At 41.8% G+C, this 26,529-nt stretch overlaps 1 protein-coding gene and 1 long non-coding RNA gene across 5 annotated transcripts; both read right to left on the bottom strand.

The window, feature by feature from the left end:
- Positions 1 to 376: 376 nt before the first annotated feature.
- On the bottom strand, positions 377 to 19,542 carry LOC110498736 (MBT domain-containing protein 1). Of its 2 annotated transcripts, XM_036955725.1 has the most exons (17): positions 18,970 to 19,541; positions 17,796 to 17,997; positions 17,340 to 17,473; positions 14,407 to 14,527; positions 14,167 to 14,249; positions 13,897 to 14,014; positions 13,562 to 13,696; positions 13,335 to 13,423; positions 10,566 to 10,791; positions 10,394 to 10,449; positions 10,177 to 10,281; positions 9,163 to 9,310; positions 8,856 to 8,938; positions 5,687 to 5,921; positions 3,892 to 3,963; positions 3,042 to 3,200; positions 377 to 2,542 (listed from the first exon to the last, which is right to left on the bottom strand). In XM_036955725.1, the coding sequence occupies exons 1-17, from the start codon at positions 18,988 to 18,990 to the stop codon at positions 2,424 to 2,426; spliced, it is 2,106 nt and encodes a 701-aa protein (XP_036811620.1). In that variant the 5' UTR covers positions 18,991 to 19,541; the 3' UTR covers positions 377 to 2,423. The 2 variants fall into 2 exon arrangements, with proteins under 2 accessions (XP_036811620.1, XP_036811621.1); XM_036955726.1 differs by lacking the exon at positions 3,042 to 3,200 and having other exon boundaries at positions 18,970 to 19,542.
- Positions 19,543 to 20,865: 1,323 nt separating this feature from the next.
- Positions 20,866 to 26,303, bottom strand: LOC110499583. Of its 3 annotated transcripts, XR_005037920.1 has the most exons (6): positions 26,145 to 26,303; positions 25,851 to 25,997; positions 24,897 to 25,569; positions 24,677 to 24,774; positions 21,955 to 21,993; positions 20,866 to 21,636 (listed from the first exon to the last, which is right to left on the bottom strand). It is a non-coding gene; the product is annotated as an uncharacterized LOC110499583 (long non-coding RNA). The 3 variants fall into 3 exon arrangements; XR_002469980.2 differs by having other exon boundaries at positions 24,677 to 25,569; XR_005037921.1 differs by lacking the exons at positions 20,866 to 21,636; positions 21,955 to 21,993 and having other exon boundaries at positions 23,624 to 25,138; positions 25,330 to 25,569.
- Positions 26,304 to 26,529: the final 226 nt, after the last annotated feature.

Genomic DNA, 26,529 nt, shown 5'->3' with positions numbered 1-26,529 from the left:
GGGTATGGTAGTAGGTACCAGGCACACTGGTTTGTGGGGGTGGGGGGGCAACTCAGTATTAGGAAGGTGTCCTTAAGGTTTTGTACACTCAGTGTATATAGCGTGTGGTTCTAACAAACCTAACTATTCTATTCTGATTATAGACCGTAGCTCACAGTTGTCACAGTTCTGCAATAGAATTTAGGTAAACTGATGTAAGTATAATATATTTTATGTATCTTAATATCACTTTAGGGTGTTATATTTCATGGATGTGACATAGCAAAATAATACAGAAAACATTATTGCATATTATTCCATTTTGAGGACTACCTCAAATGTGCTATGTTACAGATATCGGTGTTTGCGGTCTAGTCTTAAAGTCAAACATATGAGGATATAATTATTTTATTTGCATATGGTATATCAAGTTGCCCAAACCTGCATTTCAAATTTGAGACCCCATCATGAATTCACAATGAGCCCCAACCCTGTCTCTATTTGACTGCCAAGCTCACCAGGAGGTAGTACAAAGATAGAAATGAAGTCTAGATACAGATGCGTCACCACTCAGTACCAGCTACAACACACAAGCAGATTCAGGAATTCAGGAGGATCTCCTCCAACCAATCAGGAATCTTATAAAAATGTATGACCTCTAATTGGTGAATAAAGAAGCCAATGGGAAAGGTTCTCCTGCTATAGCCTACTCCAATCTGATCCCATTGGTTTTATGTACGTACAGACTATCAACAAAGCCGTGTTTAATAAAAGACAACACGAACAATAAAGGTGTTATCCAGTGGCTCGGTTGAATACTTAACCAGTACGCATCGATATGGCTCTGAAATAAAGGACTACCCATACAGAAGAGGAAAAACACCACTGAAATAAAACGACCGGTTTTGCATATCTCGGAAGTCATCCATGAAATGTAGCCTACATTGTTTTTCTGCCTGCTTTACAACATCATTTTAGGATTAAACTTTGCTTGATTACTAAAATCATGTCTGTCTTTTAGGGCCAGACTTACTAAGTTTACACTTGTTTTCTTCGAGGAAAATAGGTTATGACAATATGGTAGAGTAAAATAAAGAGTATATCATGGTTTAGCTTTGTTTCTGGAGTTGTATCCTGTACTTGAAAAAAACTGATGCAAACGTTAGCTAAGTCCGGTCCTTCTATTCTAAAGCTGCTGACATGGTAAAGGGTGGTTCCAACAACCCAAAGAGACTGGTTGTTTGTTCCTGTAGTGCAATCTGTGACAGTGTTTATCTAGTGTATTCCAATAGACACATTAGCACTACCTAGTATGCATAGCCAATACTAAGTAGTACGCAAGTTACCCTATTAAGACACAAACACCATCTAGTTTGAGAGTGTCAGTCCTATCACACCAGCAAGGTTTCGGATTTATACAACATCTATTCAAAACCCACTCTCGTCAAATCACAATTCTTAATATCTATATTGAACAGTCACATCTATGAATATGTATCCTCATAATATCTACACCACTCCCGACGGTACCCCCCCCCAAAGAGAGGTTGATAACAAATCAGCGTTGAAGTCAAAATAACAACAACCCTCCAATTTAAAGGGCAAAAACAAACAAAGAACAGAAACTTTACAAATATCAACTGAAAACTTCAAGTACTATTAACAAATAAAAAGCAAGTCCACCTGGCAAAATGTTTGAAAAATAATAATAATCATCCTGCTTTATACAACTTGTTCCCTCCCTCTCAAGACCGAGTGAAATTAAATCCCGCCATGTGCGGCTAGCCTTCTTACCTGAAAGAAATAAACCAAGGCCTGGCTCAGAAATATCTGTCACAGTTAGTCCAGGTGACTGTGTGTTTGGGCCCCAAGTTTTGAGTCAGAGATCCTGCCTAGCAGGGTGGGGGAGAGAGACTACCCAAATGAGAGGCTTCTGTTTCTGGGCATCCAGAGCTCCAATGCCCCCTAGATAGATGCATTATGGAGGAAGAGAGAGAGCCACAGTCGTATCCAATCATCCAGGGAATTGGGATTTTAAATCAGATTGTCCAGGTATCATAAGAGGCCTCTTCTGGGCCGGTGGCTTTGGGAAGTGTCCAGTTACCCGTTAGCCTTGTTCATATGGTATGTCTGTCTCAGTGACTGTATCAGAGCGCCAGGGTTTGAGGCTGTAGCTGCTCAGAAGGGTACTCACCCCTGGGTGGTTTTGGGGAGCCCCAAGTAGCTTAATTTGTGGGTGAGGGTTGGGGTTTCAGGGCGTGAAGTCACTCAGTGTTTGTATCCCAGTAGCATTCTCTCCTGATTGGGGTGTAAGAAACTGGCTTCTCTGGATATGTTTTTCTTTTAGAGCACTCCATGCTCCCTGCCCTGTTGTTCTCGTCTTGGTTTAAAGATGTCTTATCCTAGTTGGGGGGCCTAGCCCGAGGCCCCTGTCCCCCGGATCATCAGGGCTCCTGTTTGATGTAGTAGCTGCCCGAGCCGTTGCTCTCCTGATCTGAGATGCCCTGGGAGAAGGTGAACTCATCCACCTCAGCCGGCTCCTCTTTCAGACGCAACAGAGACTCTGGAGAGCAGGAGAGAGAGGGGGAGAGAGCGTTAGCCAAATTGAGGGTTTGATGAAACTCAAAATTATAGGCAAAACTCTTTCCAGCATACCAAGACAGGGCATTCATTTTGCAACTCCAAGAGAACAAAAAAACAGAAAAAATTGTATTCACAAAACCCTTTGCAACACAGGAACAGCTGACTTAATAACTAGCCTTCCATTTGAGCCTGCAATTCCAGTAATACGAACAGACATACACAGTAAATCATATTACCACTTTTTCTCACCTAATACGCATCATGAGGTGGGAGGAGAAAATGACATTTTTCACATTAACACTTTCACTGCAATAACATGACACAGAAATAGATCAAATAGATTTCTCTTTCCTGCAGTTGCATCCGACACACAGCGATCACACATGAAGGTCAGGACCTAGAGTGGATGAGGACTGGCCCCTGTTACCGCCCTCTGTCTGTGTGGAGGTCTCAGTTGTTATTCATTGTTAGTGTGTTACCTGGTTTGTGGGTGTGGTGGTGGTGGGTGCGGGGCCGGGGGACCATAGTGGGGCCCTGGCTGGAGTAAGGGGGCGGACTCTGCTCTTCCTCCTCCCCTGATAGGCTCCTCCTCCTGCCTGCCTGACTGAAGGGCCGTCGACCAACCGGAATCTTCCGCTCTAGACACCAAGTCAGACTCAGGTAAGCTACCAGGGGTGTTTTCAGGATGCTAGCGCTCCCAACAGTATAGATTTGAATGTTTGGTTGAGCAGTGTTGCTTTATATGTATTTTGAAAAATCTAGTAAATGCATTCATTTATTCATCATAGATAATATTGTGTGTATTAGGCAAAGGCCTAGACAACTCCATGCTTTAATGAGATTACATGTGCATATTCCAAATCCTTTCATATAATATTCCAAAACACGAATCACCAGGCCCCAATGAATTATTTTGTTGCAAAACCTTTCAAACGGTTCCAAGAATGATCTCTGTTCCATTATGAAACGTTCTAGAACCTTACATAATCTGAATACACCCCAGGTAAGCTACCAGGTAAGCCAGACTCAAGTAAAATCAGCTAGAGTTGGTGGTGTGTGTGACTGTGTCTGCACTAAACCACTCCCTGAGGTGTAAAACAAGCTGTGTTTGGACCGTCACACCTGGTGTTACAAGCACGTTCCCCACATCTTTGGCTTTTACCCCGAGTGCCACAGTTTCCTTTCATGTGACTCATGCCAACCAATCAGAACCCAAGGAATAGACAAAAAATTAAAAAAACTAACCAATAAGAGAAAGGTTAGATAGATTGACCCCACCAGAGTGTGGACCAACAGAAGGAGGAAAAGAGGAAAGAAGTGATAACTCACTTTTCTTTTGGCCTTTGTACTGTTGGGCTTTCTTCTTCTGCTTAGGTAGAGCAGGTGGGGTTTCTCTGGCCACTGAAATTACATAAATTAGCAGTAAATAAACAGTTGTCTATTGTTTTACTGACACAAAGGTACATTTCTGCCTGTTAGTTTGGGACTAGGGTGTAAAACCGGTAACCGGTATCCCGAGATTTCCCGACCAAGCTCCTTCAGGTTTCCTGAGAAAGAAAATGAAAGGTACCGTGGACCAATAATATACTAATTCTGTGTCTCACTAACGCAAAAATATTAAATGCGTACGTCCAAATAGCTGCATGAAACGGACATACCTACTCTCTGGCTTCATTCAGAAATCAAACCAGTCAACACAACGCTAGCAGCCTACCATATTCACTCAACATAAAGTCCCCAATTAAAAAAAAAACACTTGGCTTTTAGAAATGTAATTGCTGACTATCATGTGTAGGTTACATGCGACCTCTCATTGCAGTCGAAAATCTCCATCTTACATTCACAAATCTCCAAACTAGCTGTGTGGCACTGGCAGAGGTTCACCATGTGCTAGTCTACTCACTGTTATCAAAACAGCAGCTACACCGGGTCTGAAATAGACATTTACAACATTGTTCCATGGTGTTAAACTTAAAATCTGCTAAATTGTAATTATTCGCCTACCTCCTCATGCCTTTTGCACACAATATATATATATATATATATATATATATATATATATATATATATATATATATATATAGACTCCTTTTTTCTTTTTTCTACTGTGTTATTGACTTGTTTATTGTTTACTCCATGTGTAACTCTGTGTGGTTGTCTGTTCACACTGCTATGCTTTATCTTGGCCAGGTCGCAGTTGTAAATGAGAACTTGTTCTCACCTAGCCTACCTGGTTAAATAAAGATGAAAAAAAAAAAAAAAAAAACATTTTTTAAAAGCGGGAGCACATCGTGCTTACTAGTCAAATTTGCAGGAAATTGATCAACCACTCTGCTATGCATAGTGTTGAATCTCCTCTACTTGCTCATTTGTTTGTTCAGCGGCGAATCATATTTATTCCCCGTGACAAAGTCACCACAATAAGTGGGTTAGTATTGAGTAAAAACAGCCACAACCCTCCCAAATTCCCCCTGATAGCCAAGTGCAAGGGAAGAGAAAAGGACAAACAAGCTGACATATTTCAGCCAAAGGTATGATATTTTACCAGTCGGTCAACAGTGCTTCATCAACGAAATAGGGCGGTGACAGAGAACTTCTGAGTTATTGAATGGCAACAAATACAGTACATCAAGACACCAATATATTCATGTGTATACATTTCTCCATTTACAGTGTATTATCAAATCAGATTTTTTCACTGGTATTACATGTCCTTTTAAGCTAGAGATGTGGGTTTTTGCATGAGCTGCGTCTCGATCCGAGCTTTATGTCTCCTAGATATAGGACATTTTTGGACTGTCTTTTTTGCCATTTATGAATGTGTTATTCAATGCATTTCTGTGGGATTTGGTACTAAAGACCCCCCTCCCCATAGACTCTAGAGAATAAATAGCAGTTCTGGTTTGAACAGGAACACCGGGATGCCCCAGGTGTGTTTGCAATTTTCCGGGGAAGGAAAATACTAAACCCAATTTGGGACTCCAGTGGAATGTTATCGAGTAATTGGCAACATATCACTGGAACCTAATCCAATCCATCAACGAGAACCTAAGGGTAGAGGTTGCTTTATGTCTGAGCATGTTAGTGTGTTATATTTGGGTAGAACTATAGTGCTTGATCTCACTCTGTGCGGCGGGGGGCTGTAGCTGGTAGCCGGTCAGCTGACACCAGCCCACGGGGTAGAGGTCAGGTGATTGGCAGTCCACCCATTGGTCGTACTCATCCTCCCAGCCGTCAAAGTGGATGCGCAACAGGCGGTGGACGATCCGAGTCACAGTGGCAACACACACCAGCCTGGGATCCATCAGGTCCACGGCCTCCAGCTTCATGCCCTGGCGGAAGCCGTGGTTTGGAACATCCTGGGCAGGGGCAACAAGATAGCGGAGGCAAGGAGGAGAGATATTCTTAGGTTAAATGCTCAATCCAGGGTTTTTTCCATTACAATTTTGAAGCACTTTCTTACAACAAAGATGTACAGTGGGTATCGTAAGTACCCCCCCTTGGATTTCTTCACATTTTATTGTGTTACAAAGACCTGGGAATTTATACTTCTCAGTATTTGGTATTCAGACTTACTTTATTCAGTCACGTAACATGCTCTGCAGGTGTGGCTACCTTGCACGCTCTGAATAAACTTCATACAACCGCTGAAAACCCTCCCACTTGCTGGCCAACAGATTTTCTCGTGAAGTTTTCATTCAAATAGGGTTTTCAGTAAATGTATCTTAAGACATCCCTTTAAATACATTGTACCTTTTGTCGACAGACTAGAATATATAGAGAAAACAGGTTCAGAATATTAGGGATCAATGAAAGAAAGCCATCTAAATATATGCATATTCATCTACATTTCATTTAAGGTTATTTTAGATTATTTAAAGTTTAGGAAAGTATTTATGAATCTGGTTTGGAGAGAAAAAATGAGGTTTGATTCATACAGAAAATTGCCGCATTGAGTTCTTCAACTCGTGGTAATGTTGGAAGATTAGTCTACGTCAAATGATAATAGGGATTATAATAGGGAGAATAGTGTACAATGTTAGGCTATACCCTCCTCGTTTATTGCCTGCACTAACCATGGAACTGTGTGATGACACAGCCAAGTGTTATACCACACTGTTACGGCTTGGCCTGCGCTCCGATTTAATTAGCCTACATGTCTTTTTTTCTTATATTATCAACTGTTACTAATGATCCTCGGCAATAAAAAAAAATCACACAGCCGTGACGATGTTTACAGAGGAAGCAAATGAAAGTAAACGAAACAATCTAATTAAATGAAATGATAACGTAGACTATACCAACTGAAGGGAACCAACAGTAAATTGGCAGTTGAATATATGTGGTTATTAGGCCTACTAATAGTGACTAATATTTAACATGATAGAAACAGGAAACAGAGAAAGTCGGGGTAGCCTGTCATTAAGACATTGGAGAGTGCACATCCCTGGATGCCAGTTAAAAAGGCTATACAATTTAAATTCTACATAATGGCACAGTATTTCATCAACTTTACAGCGGGAAAGATATGTTGATATGCTTCAGTTTGCTGCTGGTTTCACGTGTCTCCAGCGATCACAAGGTCAATTCTTTTTTTTTTACAATTCCCTTATCCAAACTGATTACTAATTTAACCTAGCTCTTATCAATAGTTCTTATCAAGTTGTACATTACAGTGCATAGAGAACGGTGTTACTTCTTTTGGAGGAAAATTAAGTAGATGTTTTTTCTCACTTGGAACCGGCAGGTTCGCTACACCTTATTCATGGTTTCCTTGTGCATAAAGGTGGTGGAGATATTGGGAAATGAAGTCAAGGTCAGAACACCTCCGCCACACCTTCATTTATCTGATCTCCACCCCAAACCAATAGCGGGTGAACAGCACGCTATCCTCATGCTTAAGTTCAAGGTCAGAATACGTGGAGAGAGAAAAGTGCATTTAGGGATTTACATTCCATTTACGCTTGCTTAACTCAGGTGGAAATCCCCCTATGAGATTTCCACACCTGGATAGTTTAATGCTTGCTTATTATTCTTTTCAAAATTCTTCCAAGCTCTGTCAAGGTGTTGGGACTCATGACTAGACAGTGATTTTAAGTCTCGCCATAGATTCTCAAGCAGATTTAAGTCACAACTGTAACTTGGCTCCTCAGGAACATTCACTGTCTTCATGGTAAGCAACTCCAGTGTAGATTTGGACTTGTGTTTTAGGTTATTGTCCTGCTGAAATGGGAATTCCTCATCCAGTGTCTGGTGTAAAGCAGACTGAAGCAGGTCTCCTCTAGGATTTTAGCTGTGCTTAGCTACATCCTGTTTCTTTTTATCCTGAAACAGTCTTTGCTGATATCAAGCATACCCATACCATGATGCAGCCACCACCATTTCAGCCAAAAAGTGTATTCCTTTGCCTTTTAGTTTTTTGGCAATATTGCTTTAGTGCCCTGTTGCATGCAGGATGCATATTCAGTATATATTTTTTTCATACTTCTTGTCTTTTTGGTCATTATTGTGGCGTCACAACAATGTTTTTGATCCTCATCCGTTTCCTCCTATCACAGCCATTGAACTCTGTAGCTGTTTTAAAATCACCAATGGCCTCATGGTGACATCCCTGAGCAGTTTCCTTCCCGTCCTGCACCTCAGTTCAGAAGAACAACTGTGTCTTTGATGTGTCTGAGTGGTTTAATACATCATCCACAGCATAATTATTAACTTGACCATGCTTAACTTGACCATTCGATGTCTGATTTGCTATTGTTACCCATCTACCAATCACTGCCCTTCTTTGAGACTTTCGAAAAGCTCTCTGGTCTTGGTAGTTGAAATAATGTCATGCCTATTATTTCACACAAAGTGAGTCCATGTAACTTATGTGATTTGTTTAACCAAGTTTTACTCCTGAACTAATTTAGGCTTGCCTAAACAATGGGGTGAATGCTTACGAAATGACTATATTTTAGTAATTTTGTTTTAATTCATTTGTGAAAATGTGTAGAATGTTCTTTTTACTTTGACATCATGGAGTATTTTGTGAAGATCACAAATGACATAATTCAATCCCACTTTGTAATGCAACAAAATGTGGGAAAAAAAATCCAAGGGGGGGGGGGGGGGTGAATACTTATAATACCCAATGTATGCAACCGAAACCTATCAACATAGTTTTTTTATTTGTATATTTCATGTGATCATAGAAGAACAAAACGCATGTTGGCATCGCTTTGTCATTACACAGAACTACAGGACCGGGCGAAACAAAACAACAAATCCACGATGTCAGGAATCAGTCCTACCTTGTTAAAGAGCTTCACAGGAGCGGCTATTGAACTCGTTTCTCTGAGGTAGTCAAACCATTTAAATGGCAGTTTAGTGTACCCTGTGGGGCAAAGTCAGTGGTAAGGCTGGGTTAACATATAACCCCCGACCAGAGAGAAGGAAAGGAAGAGGAAGGAAAACTACCTTAGTATCTCTTTGTCCCAATAGTTTTTATCTAAATGAGACTATCCTTAATTAAATAAACAATGGTTGAATGAAAAAAATTAAAATCGGAGTGAAGTAATGTTGTAGTCTGTGAAAGGAAAAGGGGCTATAGAAATGTACCTCTAGGGGGCGTGAGTTCAATGTTGTTGATTCCACAGAAGCCAGCAGGGAAGATGGAGGGAGAAGTGGAGTGGTAGCAAAACCAGTCTGAGCCATCAGCTGCCTCAGACCCGTCGATGGCGATCATGAGGTACCCGTCTGCCAACACCTGAGACACAATTAAACATCAAGACAAGATGTATACAACTCAACACCTGAAACAGACAGCAAACATCAAGACGTATACAACTCAACACCTGAAACAGACAGCAAACATCAAGACGTATACAACTCAACACCGGAAACTAAAATAACATGGAATCGCCAATCCAGGGGTACCAACAATGGAGAAGTATGATTGGGCTAAATGCCCCTTGAATTTGCCCTTTATGAATGTTTTCCATTGGTAACAATCCAAACTGTTGCCATAACTTTCTTACAGTGGCTACACATATATCTGAGGGGGGAGACAGTTACCTTTCTTACAGTGGCTACACATATAGCTGAGGGGGGGAGACAGTTACCTTTCTTACAGTGGCTACACATATATCTGAGGGGGGGAGACAGTTACCTTTCTTACAGTGGCTACACATATAGCTGAGGGGTGAGACAGTTACCTTTCTTACAGTGGCTACACATATATCTGAGGGGGGGAGACAGTTACCTTTCTTACAGTGGCTACACATATATCTGAGGGGGGGAGACAGTTACCTTTCTTACAGTGGCTACACATATATCTGAGGGGGGGAGACAGTTACCTTTCTTACAGTGGCTACACATATATCTGAGGGGTGAGACAGTTACCTTTCTTACAGTGGCTACACATATATCTGAGGGGTGAGACAGTTACCTTTCTTACAGTGGCTACACATATATCTGAGGGGTGAGACAGTTACCTTTCTTACAGTGGCTACACATATAGCTGAGGGGGGGAGACAGTTACCTTTCTTACCGTGGCTACACATATAGCTGAGGGGGGAGACAGTTACCTTTCTTACAGTGGCTACACATATATCTGAGGGGTGAGACAGTTACCTTTCTTACAGTGGCTACACATATAGCTGAGAGGTTTAGAGGGTCAATGGCCTCTAGTTTCATCCCGTCCTTGAACCATTCACCATTCTGGTCCACATCCTTCACCTGAGGAGACATCACAGACACATTCCGGATCCATACATAGGAAAATATCAATAGAAACCACAGAGGCTCAAAGACTTGGGCCACTGTAACTCCACTTCGCGTATTACATTACCTTGGCAAACAGCGGGGCGGGGGCGTCCATCTGACCATCGATTTTCTTTGACACATCTGAAAACAATCATTGCCGTCAGAGCCAGAAAACAAACACATTGGAGTAACCAACTAACTAACTAGGCCTAACTCACTAACAACTTAAACTACCCAAACCAACTAACTTGACTGACCGGATCGTTTGAAGCGGTGTCCGATGCTCCGGGACCATCCGATGGCGTGTATGAGCGGGGAGTACATGTGACACCAGAAGTCGTCGGAGCTCTCCTCGTAGACGAGCCTCAGCCTTCCCCCGATCACCTGCTCCACCAGAGCCACCCGAGTCCGGCACAGGTGCGTCTTATCCACCACCTCCACTCGCATCAGCTTCTTAAAAGGGAACTGCATGTTCTCATGGACCTGGTTAGAGAGGGGGGAATGAAAGGTGTTTAGAGCAGGGACTGGAAACAAAATTATTTTTTAACTATTGCGTTCTGAACAGAACCACACATTTTTTCTCCCTCACTGTTCCGACCAGCAAAATAAAATTCAGAACCAGTTCAAAACAAATATCGTTCCTTTCTGTTCCTTTTTTAACCTGTGAAAATTAACTGGTTTTGTTTTTTTACATTTGGCTCATTAAATTACTACACCAATCAATGCGGATAGAGTAGATAGAGTAGCAATGGAGCGGGCAAGCTAGTTGTTCACATACGTAATGGACAGACAAGTGTAGGGTATGAGATACGGCTGAAATTGTGCGGTTGGGGAGAGAGCGGAGGAGGAGGCTTTGCTTGAAGCGCTGGGAATCTTGTTATGACATGCATTACCTGAATTAGGACCACAGAATATAGCCCATCTACGGAGGAGCGGCTTCTATGGAGGAACTTTCAACGGAGTAGGTATAACACTGGACCAGAGCTAGCTAACAAGCTTGTGTGTGCAGTGTGGCACCAGAACTAAAAACACGTTTTGCCTTTTTGGAGCTAATAAATCCAATGTGAAATGTGATACCTATACTATCCTTAACTAGCATGGAAAAAGTTCATCTGTTCTTCTCTAATAAACATCTCTGTCCCCTTATCTTGTGAATCACACTTGGTATGTCAGTAGGCCTTGCATAAGCCCTTATTTCTTTATTTTTTTGTGGGACTGGAAATACAGTGCCTTCGGAAAGTATTCATTGTTCTAAAATTCCATTGTTCTAAAATTGACTAAATAAAAATCCTCAGCAATCTACACACAATAACCCATAATGACAACGTGAAAACAGGTTTAGACATTTTTGCTTATTTTCTACAAAAAAAAAAAAAAAGTATTCAGACGCTTTACTTATGAGATTCGAAATTGAGCCCAGGTGCATCCTGTTTCCATTGACCATCCTTGAGATGTTTCTACAACTTGATTGATTGGACTTGATTTGGAAAGGCACACACCTGGCTATAACAGGTCCCACAGTTAACAGTGCACGTCAGAGCAAAAACCGAGCCATGAGGTGGAAGGAATTGTCTCTAGAGCTCCGAGACAGGATTGTGTCGAGGCACAGGTCTGGGGAAGGGTACCAAAAGAATTCTGCAGCATTAAAGGTCCCTTCGAACACAGTGGCCTCCATCAGTCTTAAATGAAAGAAGTTTGGAACCACCAAGACTCTTCCTCGAGCTGGCTGCCCGGCCAAACTGAGCAATCGGGGGAGAAGGGCCTTGGTCAGGGAGGTGACCAAGAACTTGATGGTCACTCTGACAGAGCTCTAGAGTTTCTCTGTGGAGAAAGGACAACCATCTCTGCAGCACTCCACCAATCAGGACTTTATGGTTGTGACCAGACGGAAGCCACTCCTCAGTAAAAGGCACATGACAGCCCGCTTAGAGTTTGCCAAAAGGCACCTAAAGACTTACAGGGGGCGAAGGTTCACCTTCCAACAGGACCACGGCGCTAAGCACACAGCCAAGGCAACGCAGAAGTGGCTTCGGGACAAGTCTCTGAATGTCCTTGAGTGGCTCAGCCAGGGTCCGGAATTGAACCCGATGGAACATTTCTGGAGACCTGAAAATAGCTGTGCAGCAACGCTCCCCATCCAACCTGACAGAGCATGAGAGCATCTGCAGAGAACGGAAGAAACCCCCCAAATACAGGTGTGCCAAACTCGTAGTGTCATACTCAAGAAGACCCGAGGCTGTAATCGCTGCCAATGTGCTTCAACAAAGTACTGAGTAAAGGGTCTGAATATTTACGTAAATGTGATATTTCATGATTTAATTTCTTATATTAGCAACAATTTCTGAAACCTTTTTTGCTTTGTCATTATGAGCTATTGTGTGTAGATTGATGAGGGGAAAAAACAACAATACATTTTAGAATAAGGTTGTAACCTAACAAAATGTGTAAAAAGTCACATTGAATACTGAATACTTCCCGAAAGTACTATATGTAAAATAAGAACATTATAAACCGGTTTCATGCTTTTAAAAAATAACGGTTTTGTACCGGAGCAGTAGAGGTCACTTTCATTCCCTGTTCCGTTTCTGTTTTTTAAAAATTTACATTATTTTCCAGTTTTTGGTTCTGTTCCCTGAACCGGTTTCAACCCCTGGTTTAGAGTGGGAGCTTTAAGAGCTCTATTTTTTTATTTAACCTTTATTTAAACAGGTAGGCCAGTTGAGAACAAGTTCTCATTTACAACTGCGACCTGGCCAAGATAAAGCAAAGCAGTGCAACAAAACAACAACACAGAGTTACACATGGGATAAACAAAAGTAGTCAATAACACAATAGAAAAATCTACATACAGTGTGTGCAAATGGAGTAAGGAGGTAAGGCAAGAAATACACCATAGTAGCGAAGTAATTACAATTTAGCAAATTAACACTGAGTGATAGATGTGCAGATGATGATGTGCAAGTAGAAATACTGGTGTGCTTAGGCTATCATCCTTGCCTCTGCGGCTCGTAATTATGAGATCTTACCTTAGCAGCAAAGTCCGGTGGCAGTGTCTTGGCTCCAGTGAGTCGCTTCACAAGAAAAGCTTTCCAGTTAGAGTACTTATTCTGTATCGCTGAGAGAGAACACAAAAACATATCCGCCATCAGTCTTATCGACCTGGTTTTTCATCTTCTGTTCGGGAATGTGTGACTATTTGATCAAAGGCAAGTTCAAAGCGTATTACAATGATCCTTATTAGAGTGATGTTTACATTTGGGAGGTACGAGGGGTTTCCCACTGGAGGCGCACCAACCCACGGGGTGGATCTCTGGAACGCAGAGGTTACACCAGAAGTCCCTGATGGTGTCGTTGTCAAAACCCTCGTACCGCAGCAGAGCCTTGAACCCTTGGGAAGAGAACAAAACAGAGAGAGACAACAGATAAAACAGAATGTTTCACGTGACATCGTGACAACCTCATTACCGTGCTTCTAAGAGGAATACCTTATACAAGTATAGTCTGATCAGTGACAAAAAGCTGCGTAATACTTCTATTGTACCCCAAGAATTTGAATAAAATCTTCCATGTGTTTAGATGTATTCTTACCTGCAAGTTTGACGATCCCTGCTATCCAGTAGACTTTAGTAGAGAGGTTAGTATCGGAGTTGAGCACCTCCACCCTCACTCCTTCAGCTAGGTCTCCCCAGCACATACCCATAGGGACCTAAGTCACAGAGAAATATTTCAATTTAACACGACTTCATATTATTTCCCACAAGGGACAATTGTTTTGATCAAAACAGTGTCGATTTACAGATGTATAACCTTAGCATCTGTAATAGACAATTTGAATGTCTGGCTATTGTTTAAACGTACATGCTTGAAGCAGCTGACTGGTGCTCCAACCAGGTTATTGCTACAGATGTATCTTCCCCAGTCAAAGCATTCAACAGGAACTACTGTAGGGGAGAAGGAACAAGGTCAACATCACTATGCTGGGTCAAGAAAATACAGAGAACATGTATTCTTTTGAATGAAATAACTTTCCATTCAAGGTCATTCTTCTCCATTACGACAATATGAGAGACTGTATGTTTGGTCTACTGTGGGACTCACCTGCTTTTGATTTAGCCAGGTTTTGTTGTTGTTGACTTGCTTGGTACTGGGCGTAAGCTGCCAACTTCGCCATGAGAGGCTGTTTCTGTAACACCTTAGCCTTTTTCGTAGGTGGTTTACCCTTCGAGTAAAAAGCACATAACAATTACAATAAAGAATGAAAATAGGTGAATATGTTCACATATTTTACTGATGCTTTCTTGCATTTCCAAAGGAAATACAGTGGTGCAAAAAAGTATTTGGTCAGCCACCAATTGTGCAAGTTCTCCCACTTAAAAAGATGAGAGAGGCCTGTAATTCATCATAGGTACACTTCAACTATGACAGACAAAATGAGAAGGAAAAAAAATCCAGAAAATCACATTGTAGGATTTTTAATGAATTTATTTGCGAATTATGGTGGAAAATAAGTATTTGGTCAATAACAAAAGTTTATCTCAATACTTTGTTATATACCCTTTGTTGGCAATGACAGAGGTCAAACGTTTTCTGTAAGTCTTCACAAGGTTTTCACACACTGTTGCTGGTATTTTGGCGCATTCCTCCATGCAGATCTCCCCTAGAGCAGTGATGTTTTGGGGCTGTTGCTGGGCAACACGGACTTTCAACTCCCTCCAAAGATTTTCTATGGGGTTGAGATCTGGAGACAGGCTAGGCCACTCCAGGACCTTGAAATGCTTCTTACGAAGCCACTCCTTCGTTGACCGGGCGGTGTGTTTGGGATGATTGTCATGCTGAAAGACCCAGCCACGTTTCATCTTCAATGCCCTTGCTGATGGAAGGAGGTTTTCACTCAATCTCACGATACATGGCCCCATTCATTCTTTCCTTTACACGAATCAGTCATCCTGGTCCCTTTGCAGAAAAACAGCCCCAAAGCATGATGTTTCCACCCCCATGCTTCACAGTAGGTATGGTGTTCTTTGGATGCAACTCAGCATTCTTTGTCCTCCAAACACGACGAGTTGAGTTTTTACCAAAAAGTTATACTTTGGTTACATCTGACCATATGACATTCTCCCAATCTTCTTCTGGGTCATCCAAATGCTCTCTAGCAAACTTCAGATGGGCCTGGACATGTACTGGCTTAAGCAGGGGGACACGTCTGGCACTGCAGGATTTGAGTCCCTGACAGCGTAGTGTGTTACTGATGGTAAGCTTTGTTACTTTGGTCCCAGCTCTCTGCAGGCCATTCACTAGGTGTGGTTCTGGGATTTTTTCTCACCGTTCTTGTGATCCTTTTGACCACACGGGGTGAGATCTTGCGTGGAGCCCCAGATCGAGGGAGATTATCAGTGGTCTTGTATGTCTTCCATTTCCTAATAATTGCTCCCACAGTTGATTTCTTCAAACCAAGCTGCTTACCTATTGCAGATTCAGTCTTCCCATCCTGGTGCAGGTCTACAATTTTGTTTCTGGTGTCCTTTGACAGCTCTTTGGTCTTGGCCATAGTGGAGTTTGGAGTGTGACTGTTTGAGGTTGTGGACAGGTGTCTTATATACTGATAACAAGTTCAAACAGGTGCCATTAGCCTCTTGGATTTAGGGGGCGCTATTTAAATTTTTGGATGAAAAACGTTCCCGTTTTAAACAAGATATTTTGTCACGAAAAGATGCTTGACAATGCATATAATTGACAGCTTCGGAAAGAAGACACTCTGACGTTTCCAAAACTGCAAAGATATTGTCTGTGAGTGCCACAGAACTGATGTTACAGGCGAAACCCAGATAAAAACCCAACCAGGAAGTGACGCATTTTTTGAAACCGCCTCATGCCAATGACTCCTTATATGGCTGTGAGTGAGCTACGAATGAGCTTACGTATTCCACGTATTCCACAAGGTGTCTACAGCATTGTGACGTCTTTTTAGGCATTTCCATTGAAGAATGGCTGTAAGGGACCATATATAGCATGTGGTCACATGGTGTCTCCCGCAGAAAACCTTGCGTAAAATACTGAGGTAGCCATTTTTCCAATCGCTTCTTATGAGAAACCAATTGCCTCGACGGATATATTATCGAATATATATGTTAAAAACACCCTGAGGATGGATCCTCAACAACGTTTGCCGTGTTTCTGTCGATATTATGGAGCAAATTTTGAAAATAGTTTGGCGTTATAGTTGTAGCATTTTCCGGTCGATTTCTCAGCCATGCATGATGAAGAAACGGGAGCTATTTCACCTACAAAAATAATATTTTTGGAAAAAAGGAACATTTGCTATCTAACTGGGAGTCTCCTGAGTGAAAGCATCTGAAGTCCTTCAAAGGTAAATTATTTAATTTGGTTGCTTTTCTTATTTTCGTGAAAATGTTGCTTGCTGCCAGCAGAGCCTAGCATAGCATTATGCCATGATAAACTTACACAAATGCTTGTCTAGCGTTGGCTGTAACGCATATTTTGAAAATCTGAGATGACAGTGTTGTTAACAAAAGGCTAAGCTTGTGTTTGAATATATTTATTTCATTTGCGATTTTCATGAATAGGAAAAGTTTCTAGGGGTATTTATGTCCGTTGCGTTATGCTAATGCATTTGAGGCTATGATTACGCTCCCGGATACGGGTTTGCTCGTCGCAAGAGGTTAATACAGGTAACGAATGGAGGACAGAGGAGCCTCTTAAAAGGTCTGTGAGAGCCAGAATTCTTGCTTGTTTGTAGGTGACCAAATACTTATTTTCCACCATAATTTGCAAATAAATTCATTAAAAATCCTACAATGTGATTTTCTGGATTTTTTCCCCCTCATTTTGTCTGTCATTGTTGAAGTGTACCTATGATGAAAATTACAGGCCTCTCATCTTTGTAAGTGGGAGAACTTGCACAATATGGTGGCTGACTAAATACTTTTTTGCCCCACCGTATAAGAAAATATTCTCATTCTACCATTTGGCTAAAACAAAATGCAGAGCATAGTTGGGCATATCATGGTTACCTGGAGTCTAGCCATTATACTGGCTTTTTTAGAGTTGGAGGAATAACTTCTAGAGCAGGAGACGCTGCAGAAGCGTTTAGTTTTGGAGTAGAAGGCGTCTCGCACTCCAACCATCCCACACATCTCACAGGTGGCTGGGGAACAGAGGCAACACATAAACATTCCCAGGAAACTCAGAATACAGCAGGAAATTCCAATTAATTCAAAGTAATGTATTCTTTTATCAGTTCTTCTTCTTCTCAGTTGCAGGCCGGGATCCATGCCAATACACACTCTATAGTCTAACTTCAATTACAGGCAGCCATTTAATTCACAATCTCTTCCACAAGCCCCATCCACCAATCCCCAACCTGCTTTGTGCGATCACCCCAGAGTGACACTGACTGACCCATAGATATTCCTGACCAATTTCGATCTATATCTTCAGATTCTATATCAATATTTGTCCGTACTGACCCATGCCAGCCTTGCCGTCGGGATAGGTGTAAACCTGTCCATTGTTCTTGATGATGGGCAGGCTGGCAGGGATGGAGGGCACCTCGTCCTCACTGTCCTCTGAGCTGGAGCTACTGGTGCTCTCCTCACTGCAGCTGTCGTACCCGTCAAACATACCGAACGAGTCCTGACGCTTACGCTCCGAACGCGGGGTGCGCTCAGCCTGGAAGGAGCAGAGAGAGGGAGTGAATGACACCAACTGTACGGTGAGAGGGTGTGTGAGTGAGTCTATAATGTTGTGCTAGATCATTCATTATCATGACTTTGGTTTTTCTTTCAAAAAGTAAGTAATTATAACTTTCGTAACCACATGTTTTATTGTGGCATAGTCATAATAGAATATTGTCTTGAAAACTGGCATACTTGGAAACTGGGTATGGTAAACAATGTGATTCAACAGTCGCACTGATATGTGACAGATACAGATAGTTACATGGCTATGCATATGTACATGGCTACCGGCATCAATGAGATGAGAAACAACATCCATACCAATAGAGCTAACGTTAATAGTATGAGATAACGTTTTACTGAGCAATGACTGAGTCTTAGCCACATAGTTAGCATACATAATAGCAATTACCTTCCTATACAACTACAAAGCCGTCTCAGAGTTTGCATTAATTTAACACTTCCTCTTCTGCATATGACAGTAACGTTACTGTAAAATTATTTCCCCATGATCTGTTTCGCACTACGTTACTGGCTAGCTATTTATAATGTTCTAGTTAGTACACTTAGCTGGCTAAGTAACTAACCGACTTGTGTAGAATGAATGTGAGAGCTGAGGCCTTAGCATATCTGTTAATCCAGTTCTACCATAGCGTTAGTTAGCTAGCCAGACCTAGCTAGCTAACGTTGGCCAGTTACAAGACCGCTTGCAATAATTATTTCAATAAACGAGTAGACCTTTATCGTGTAAAAAAACGAATAAAGCATCCATATATTCACTTTCCAAATCAGGGCTATTGGATATCATCTAGCATGTTTGGTGATTCAATCAGCTGTTCTTACTACAATCTGATAACAACGAAGGGGGAGCGCTAGCTAGCTAACGACGTTAGCGAGCTAGCTAACGTAGCTAGCTACACAACAAGTCGGAAGCGGACGGACCATATCGGAGAAATTAACTCACCAAATTCCTTGTGTTCTCCATCAGCCCTTCATAAAGCTAGCTATGGTGTTTTATTATTGTCTAAATTGGCTATAATAGTAAAACCCCCCAAAAAAGGGGAGGTTTATTAGCTTCAGAAAGCTAAACTCGGAGCCTAAAAATATCAGGATATCAACAAAAACACAACGTATCGAAAGCGCACGCGCGAGTTTAACCCACTTTGCTGTGATTGGTCAGAGTTGAACGAGAGTTGTAGAAAACAAAACAGACCATCCCTATTGTCATGTAAATGAATTACCCTCCTTCCAGTTAAATTACCACAATCTTTGATCGTAAAAGTAAAAGGATCAAAGTAAACTGGCAAAAGGTTCAGATTCAAGATTACATTTAAAATGACTTTGTAGTGTACTTTGAAATAAAATCAGAAAACCCTTAACTCTTAATTCTTTCTCACAACATAAACATCTGAAGCACAATATTACAGAGGCGTACATTTGCATTTCCATACAGATAGAAAATAAGTGAAAACCAAACAACACAATCCAAACATTAGCCACAATTACCTACAGTACCTTCAGAAAGTATTCACACCCCTAGACTTTTTCTACATTTTTGTTGTGTTTCAGCCTGAATTTAAAATGGATTACATTTAGATTTTGTGTCACTGGCCTATATACAAATCAATACAAAATGAAAAGCTGAAATGTCGTATTCAACCCCATTGTTATGGCAAGCCTAAATACGTTCATGAGTAAAAAATTCCTTAACAAGTCACATAAGTTGAATGGACTCACTCTGTGGGCAATAATAGTGGTTAACATGACTTTTGAACGACGACCTCATCTCTGTACCCCACAAAATACAATTATCTGTAAGGTCCCTCTGTCGAGCAGTGAATTTCAAACACAGATTCAACCACAAAGACCAGGGAGGTTTTCCAATACCTCGCAAAGAAGGGCACCTATTGATAAAACATGGTTAATAAAATACCTGTATTTATGGTCAAGATGTTTGAAAAGAGTATTTTGATTTTAAATGATATTGTAAATTGGAATGGTAGAGTTGTCTTTCATGGAGTTAGCAGAATTGTATGGGAAGGTCTGCTCAATCCAAGATTAAAACCAATTGATTACAGAATTACCCCAAAAATGGAGGAGGCAGGTGGCAGCGGGGGGAGGTACAGTAGGGAACTGGTCTGTCTGCCTAATATAAAGGATCAAAAATGGCAGAGGAATAAAAATATTCTTAAAAAGTATACCAGTTTCATTTGAGGACCAGGATGTTGACAGCTGTGCCATACCGATTGCAAAATATATTTTTGATGTACCAATTCCATGGTACAGGTGTATGAGTTGATATATAAAACGACGCAAGATTCAAGAATTTCAGCAAAAATGATTATATAGAATTCTTGCCACCAACAAAAAGTTGAATATTTGGGGCATTCAATCATCGAAGCTCTGCAGATAATGTTGTGAGGATGCAGAATCAATAGACCATTTATTTTGGTATTGCCCTCAGGTAGCCTGTTTCTGGTCTCAGGTTCAGGAATGGCTAAAAATACAGAACATTGATCTAAAATTGACCCTGGAAATAGTACTGTTGGGAGATCTGGAGAGACCGGGTCAATCAATCAATAATAAACTAATATTCTTAGTAAATGTATTTATCTTCAACTTGCAATCTGTGGATTCTATTCGATTCGATTAGATAGATTGAAATTGTGTATTAAACATCACAGCATAGTTGAAAGAAGTATATGGTGCGTAGAAATCCAAAGAGGGTGGCCAGCAGAGATAGGTGGGAGGGGCTAAGGGTTGGGATGTGGAATTGGAGACAAGAGGGAGAGGAGTTGCTGGGCGGGGATAGAATGACTGTCAAAGAAAAAAGTATCAAAAAAATTCAATAAAGTCAAAATAAAACATGACAAAAAGTATATTTGAATGAAATTGAGGGGCAGCGTTTTTACAGCTCATGCCGGTTTGCCTGAGGCTGATGCCGTGCATGTGTTTGTACACATGCATATACACACACTCGCATTCAAATGCACACGTGTGCACATACATGGACACACACACAGGTAAATAGTGCCATGCATGCACTCGAACATATTCAGTTGGCCTTGCTGTTGTGATTTTTGTTGTCCTTCATGTCTTTTCTTTGTCTTTTTCTCTTTTGTTTATTTTTTTGGTTGCTGGTGCATTGGGTGATGGGGGCTTGGGGGGACGGGCGGTCTTGGGGGTGGGGTGGGGTGGGGTGGGGAATGGAATGATTTCATTTTGGAGGGCTGGTGGCCTGGCGGTTGGGAGCTTGGCCCGGTGGCTGATAGGTCACTGGTTCGGGTCCCTGATTTTGATCTTGAGGGAGATCTGTCGACGTGCCCTTTGACCAGGGCGTTGACCCTGGTTGCTTCTGTGTGTCGCTCTGGACGGGAGTCTGTTAGATGAGTGAATGTGATGTAGAATGTTGAGCGGCTTCACTGCAAGTAGATTGTATGATTTAATATTCCATAAAATAAAACAATAATACATTAAAGTAAGTGTGTGTGAGCGGCAGCTGGGGCACCGAGATGCTGTAGAGGTTGGTGGTTCGGTTGAGCGTGTGAAAGCGCTGGCCTGGGACCTGGTGGTCTGGGGAGAGGAGGGACTTCAACATCAGCCCGCTGCAGCTCCAGAGGCCTCAAAGAACCTGAAGACAATGGGAACAGAGATGATGTTGTGGCCAGTTCTGACACCCACTCTCCATTATGAGGGCCTGTACTTTAATCAAGACATGTGCCGCCAAAAGGAGTTGGTCAGACAGCGAAAGAGAGAAAACACCTGGTGACAACTGTGTTTAATATTAATGTAATGTTCAATAATGCATAAATGTGGAAAATGCATTGAAACCGAAAAATGAAATGAAGTGATTTCACACATTCAGGTAGAACATAATACATTCATCCATTTCAAAACATTTAGTCAATTTCTTAGCTACTGAATGTGACCCTTCTCAGTGTAAACCCACCTGATAAGCTGATGAAGGACAGGCTTCCGTCACATCATCCTAACGGAACACAGACACAATTTTAAGTCATATCTGGTTCAGGGTTTCTGTTAGGAAAATGTGGCGCCAGACATTTGACCGGCAGCATTTTAATTTACCAGACATTTGGAAAATGTACCGGACCCATAGGCATTGTGTGTGTAACCTGATTAGTGCATCTACCCATGGTGCTCAGAATGACAGAAATCACATTTAGTTTATGGTAATTCATCTTAACAGAACATGCAAGTTGAGGATTCAACGATGTGCGGTCCTTCTTACCGAATCCTGATGTGCACTTTGAAGATGTTACGATAACTGTCCACATGGACTTTTCCTCAGCCAACAAGACGAGCAACGAACAGCAAAATACCTAGCCTTTCAATCTACTATCACCCATAGTCCAAAAGTTGACCTATTCTAATATCGTATTCCAAACAGACTCTGGGACAGTTGTGGGACAATAAATCCCAAATTCATTCAACCAGTAGGCCTAGGTTACATTTAAAAAAAAGTTAAAAAGCAATGTCTGATGCAACTGATCAGAACTTTTAGCTTAAAAATGTTGATAAACTATACTGAACAAAAATATATACGCAACATGTAAAGCGTGTGCCATGTTTCATGAGTTGAAATAAAAGATCCCAGAAATGTTTCATACACACAAAAACCTTGTTACTCTAAAATTTTGGGAACAAATTTGTTTATATCCATGTTAGCGAGCATTTCTCCTTTGCCAAGACAATCCATTCACCTGACAGGTGTGGCATATCAAGAAGCTGATTAAACAGCATGATCATTACACAGGTACACCTTGAGCTGGGGACAATAAAAGGCCCTTTTAAAAGTGTAGTTTTGTCACACAACACAATGCCACAGATGTCTCAAGTTGAGGGCGTGTGCAATTGGCATGCTGACTGCAGGCATCTTCACCTGCGGGATCGTCTGAGACCAGCCACCTGGACAGCTGATGAAACTGTGGGTTTGCACAATCGAAGAAGTTCTGTACAAACTGTCAGAAACCGTCTCAGGGAAGCTCATCTGCGTGCTTTTGTCCTCACCAGGGTCTTGACCCGAGTGCAGTTCCTGCATCGTAACCTACTTCAGTGGGCAAATTCCCACCTTCGATGGCCACTGGCACGCTGGAGAAGTGTGCTCTTCACAGATGAATCCCAGGTTCAACTGTACCGGGCAGATGGCAGATAACGTGTACGCGTCGTCGTGTGGGTGAGCGGTTTGCTGATGTCAACGCTGTGAACAGAGTGTCCCATGGGGGCGGTGGGGTTATGGCATGGGTAGCAATAAACTACGGACAACGAACACAATTGCATTTTTTCAATGGCAATTTGAATGCACAGAGATACCGTGACGAGGATCTCTGAGGCCCATCGTCGTGCCATTCATCCGCCACCATCACCTCATGTTTCAGCATGATACTGCACGACCCCATGTCGCAAGGATCTGTACAAGATTCCTGGAAGATGAAAATATCCCAGTTATTGGCCTGCAATCTCACCAGACATGTCACCCACTGAGCATGTTTGGGATGTTCTGGATCGACGTGTATGACAGCCCGCCATCCCGCCAATACCCAGCAACTTCGCACAGCCATTGAGGAGGAGTGGGACAACATTCCACAGGCCGCAATCAACAGCCTGATCAACTCTATGCGAAGGAGATGTGTCGCGCTGCATGAGGCAAATGGTGGTCACACCAGATACTGACTGGTTTTCTGATCCACGCCCCAACCTTTTTTTAAGGTATCTGTGGCCAACAGAAGCATATCTGTATTAATATGAAATCCATAGACTAGGGGCTAATGAATATATTTCAACCGACGGATTTCCTTATATGAACTGTAACTCATAAAAATATTAGAAATAGTTGCATGTTGTGTTTATATTCTTGTTCAGTGTATTATTTCATGACATTATAAGGGCAGCAACGCGCACAATAATTCAATTAGCAGGAGAATACCACTTTCAAAAGCACACCGTTCATGTGAGCGGTTTAATGTGACGGATATCATGTGACCAAGATGAAAATGTCCTTTCAGAAATTTGAAAGAGGGGAGACCTAATATTCAGTAACTCGCATGGGTTGCTAATATGACTAGGATTGTGAGTTTGGCTACTGGAAAATGAAAGAAAGTTTATATAAAATAATTGCCTCCACGTATATGGTCTGATTTTGGCGCCGATTGAGATGGCTGCCGTTTTACGATCCTGTAACCAAATGTGCTATTGTGTATGTTTTTTCGCGTTATCTGCAACTTATTTTGTACATAATGTGAATATCATTAATGTGATGGCGATTATTTTATCAAATCAATTAACTATGTTTAATTAATACGATGGTTAAATTAATCATGTAACAATTAACTCCTTAGCAATCTTGGGGCGCCACAGAAAAAGTTTGTTTAATGAGTTACCGTTTCCCAAAATAAACTCAAGAATATCAGAACATATCGTTATCGCATTAGTCATCCATTAATTATTATTACCTCATATCAGTCTCATTCTGAACGTCGTAATATTGTATAAATCTGCACAAACCTAATTTTATTTGTTGTTTTTTCAACAAACAAAATATATAATTCAAAAGCCGTCTATTACCAGCTAACGGAAACCCGGATATAGTTACATACTTTGCATCTCTAAATCGCTCTAATTTATTTTCCCTCTCCTCTGCCTTGTGCTCTTACCAACATCCTCTGTGGTGATCCGGGGTCGTCCCTGTCGCCCTTACCGTTCCAATTATCCTGGCTAGGCACAGCATGGCCAAGACTCACCAGCTCCTCTCCTAGATCCACAATCCGACAGGGAGAGAACGAGAGACCAGTCACACACAAAGGGGGAGATCACGATAAGAGACAAATGACAAGGCATCTTCCAGAGAGAGAGAGAGAGATAGGCGAGACATACAGTGCCATTTCCCACCCCAGTCCAGGTTAGTACTGATCTTGCCCTCTGCGTTGTAGAGCTGTACAGTACACTGAGCCAGAGTGGGTGTAGCTGCACAGTTTGGCCAGCAGGGGTCTCTACTAGGCAACATATGTCAGGCGGTCAAAGTCATCCAGGACTTCTTCTCTCCACACCGGCCTGCTGGGTTGACTCCAGCTAAGCTGCACTCGATGACCTGGAATGGTAGGCTGAGGAAGTAACTCCTAAAAGGGGCATGAGAGAAGAAAAGACAAACCATTAGCCAAATAGCTAACAGCTATTAGAGTAACAGCTTTCATCTATTATTTATTACGTTTGCAATACAACGAGGAATGCTGGAATGTATTGTCCAGCTCTTTCTTGGAAACAAAATTATTTATTTCAGAGCCCTAACCTCTTAACCCTGACCTCACACCTCATACTTTGTAGACTGTCCCTGGGTTGTTCAATATTGTCTCCAAAGTCGACATAGTGGAGGTCCACCAAGCCAGAGCCCATCACCCCCAGGAGCCTCGCCCTGTTCCAGGTGCTATAGTCCGGGTACGGAGCAGCCGCAATGTCCCCCACCATGAAGATCTCCACTCGCTGCTCCTGGAGCCGTCACACATAGGGCTCAACACTAAAGTTCAACACTATAGAAACATATTGTGTTTCTCTGTGATGGAGAATAAAATAATAGAGTCAGCTCTGGACACCATTCTATTTCAGTGGTTCATTGTAGATGGAATCTAGAAAGTCATGTTCATGAGGGCACACAACGGAAAACATTTAGCAAAATAAAATATTTAGCAACACACAACATGTAGCAACAGAAAATATTTAGCAACAAAAAAAACAAAAATAAGCGCATTTATAGGAAAATACCAAATAGTTCCTCCTTGTTTCAATCCATTTATCTGTTTGGTGTCTATAGAACACAAGCAAGTTATGACTGACCTGCCGGGTTCCTTTGCTGTAGAAGCAGCTCATCTCGGCAATAAGTTTGTCCAGCCCCAGAATCTGGATCCAGAAGTGGTGGGGGTTCTCTGACGTTGACACATCGTTGACTCATCTGTCTGGAAGCTCAGGTCTGGAAGCTCAGGTCTGGACAGCACAAGAGAAAGGGAGATATATTTGAGTGAATGTTTAGTATCAATGACAGCGCACCTGTATTAATCTCAGTATTGTACAGCCAATTTCAAATGGGTACAACTTTTCAAAAAGCCACATTTTCAGAACTTCTAAACCTACTTTAGAATTTGAAAACCTCTGATAGGGAGCCAGGTGAGACGATTTCATCCTCCTCCATCTCCTCCTCTCGTGCCAGTTGTAACTCCTCTCCTGCTGCCATTAGCCTGGACCAGCCCCTCTTCCTTCACCCTGAAAGATCGTGGAGCCTCCTCCGGCTTCAGCTCCTGTGTGGGTTTGATTTCAGTTACCTCTGAACTTTGTAGTAACAGAGTAGGGTCCACACACCCAGATGCTCTTACACATACAGTGGGTTCCTACAGTATTGACACCATTGGTGAATTAGAACAATAATGACTGTATACAATCTAATACTAAGCTACAGTATATTGTAAGCAAAAAAAAGGGGAAATTATATTATTTTAAACTCAGAAAAATAGATTGTTTT

This window comes from Oncorhynchus mykiss, chromosome 20 (genome assembly GCF_013265735.2).
Source record: "Oncorhynchus mykiss isolate Arlee chromosome 20, USDA_OmykA_1.1, whole genome shotgun sequence".
In the NCBI taxonomy this organism is placed as follows: Eukaryota; Metazoa; Chordata; class Actinopteri; order Salmoniformes; family Salmonidae; genus Oncorhynchus; species Oncorhynchus mykiss.
The sequence above is the reverse complement of the archived record's forward strand: the minus strand, read 5'-3'. Positions and strand labels throughout refer to the sequence as shown.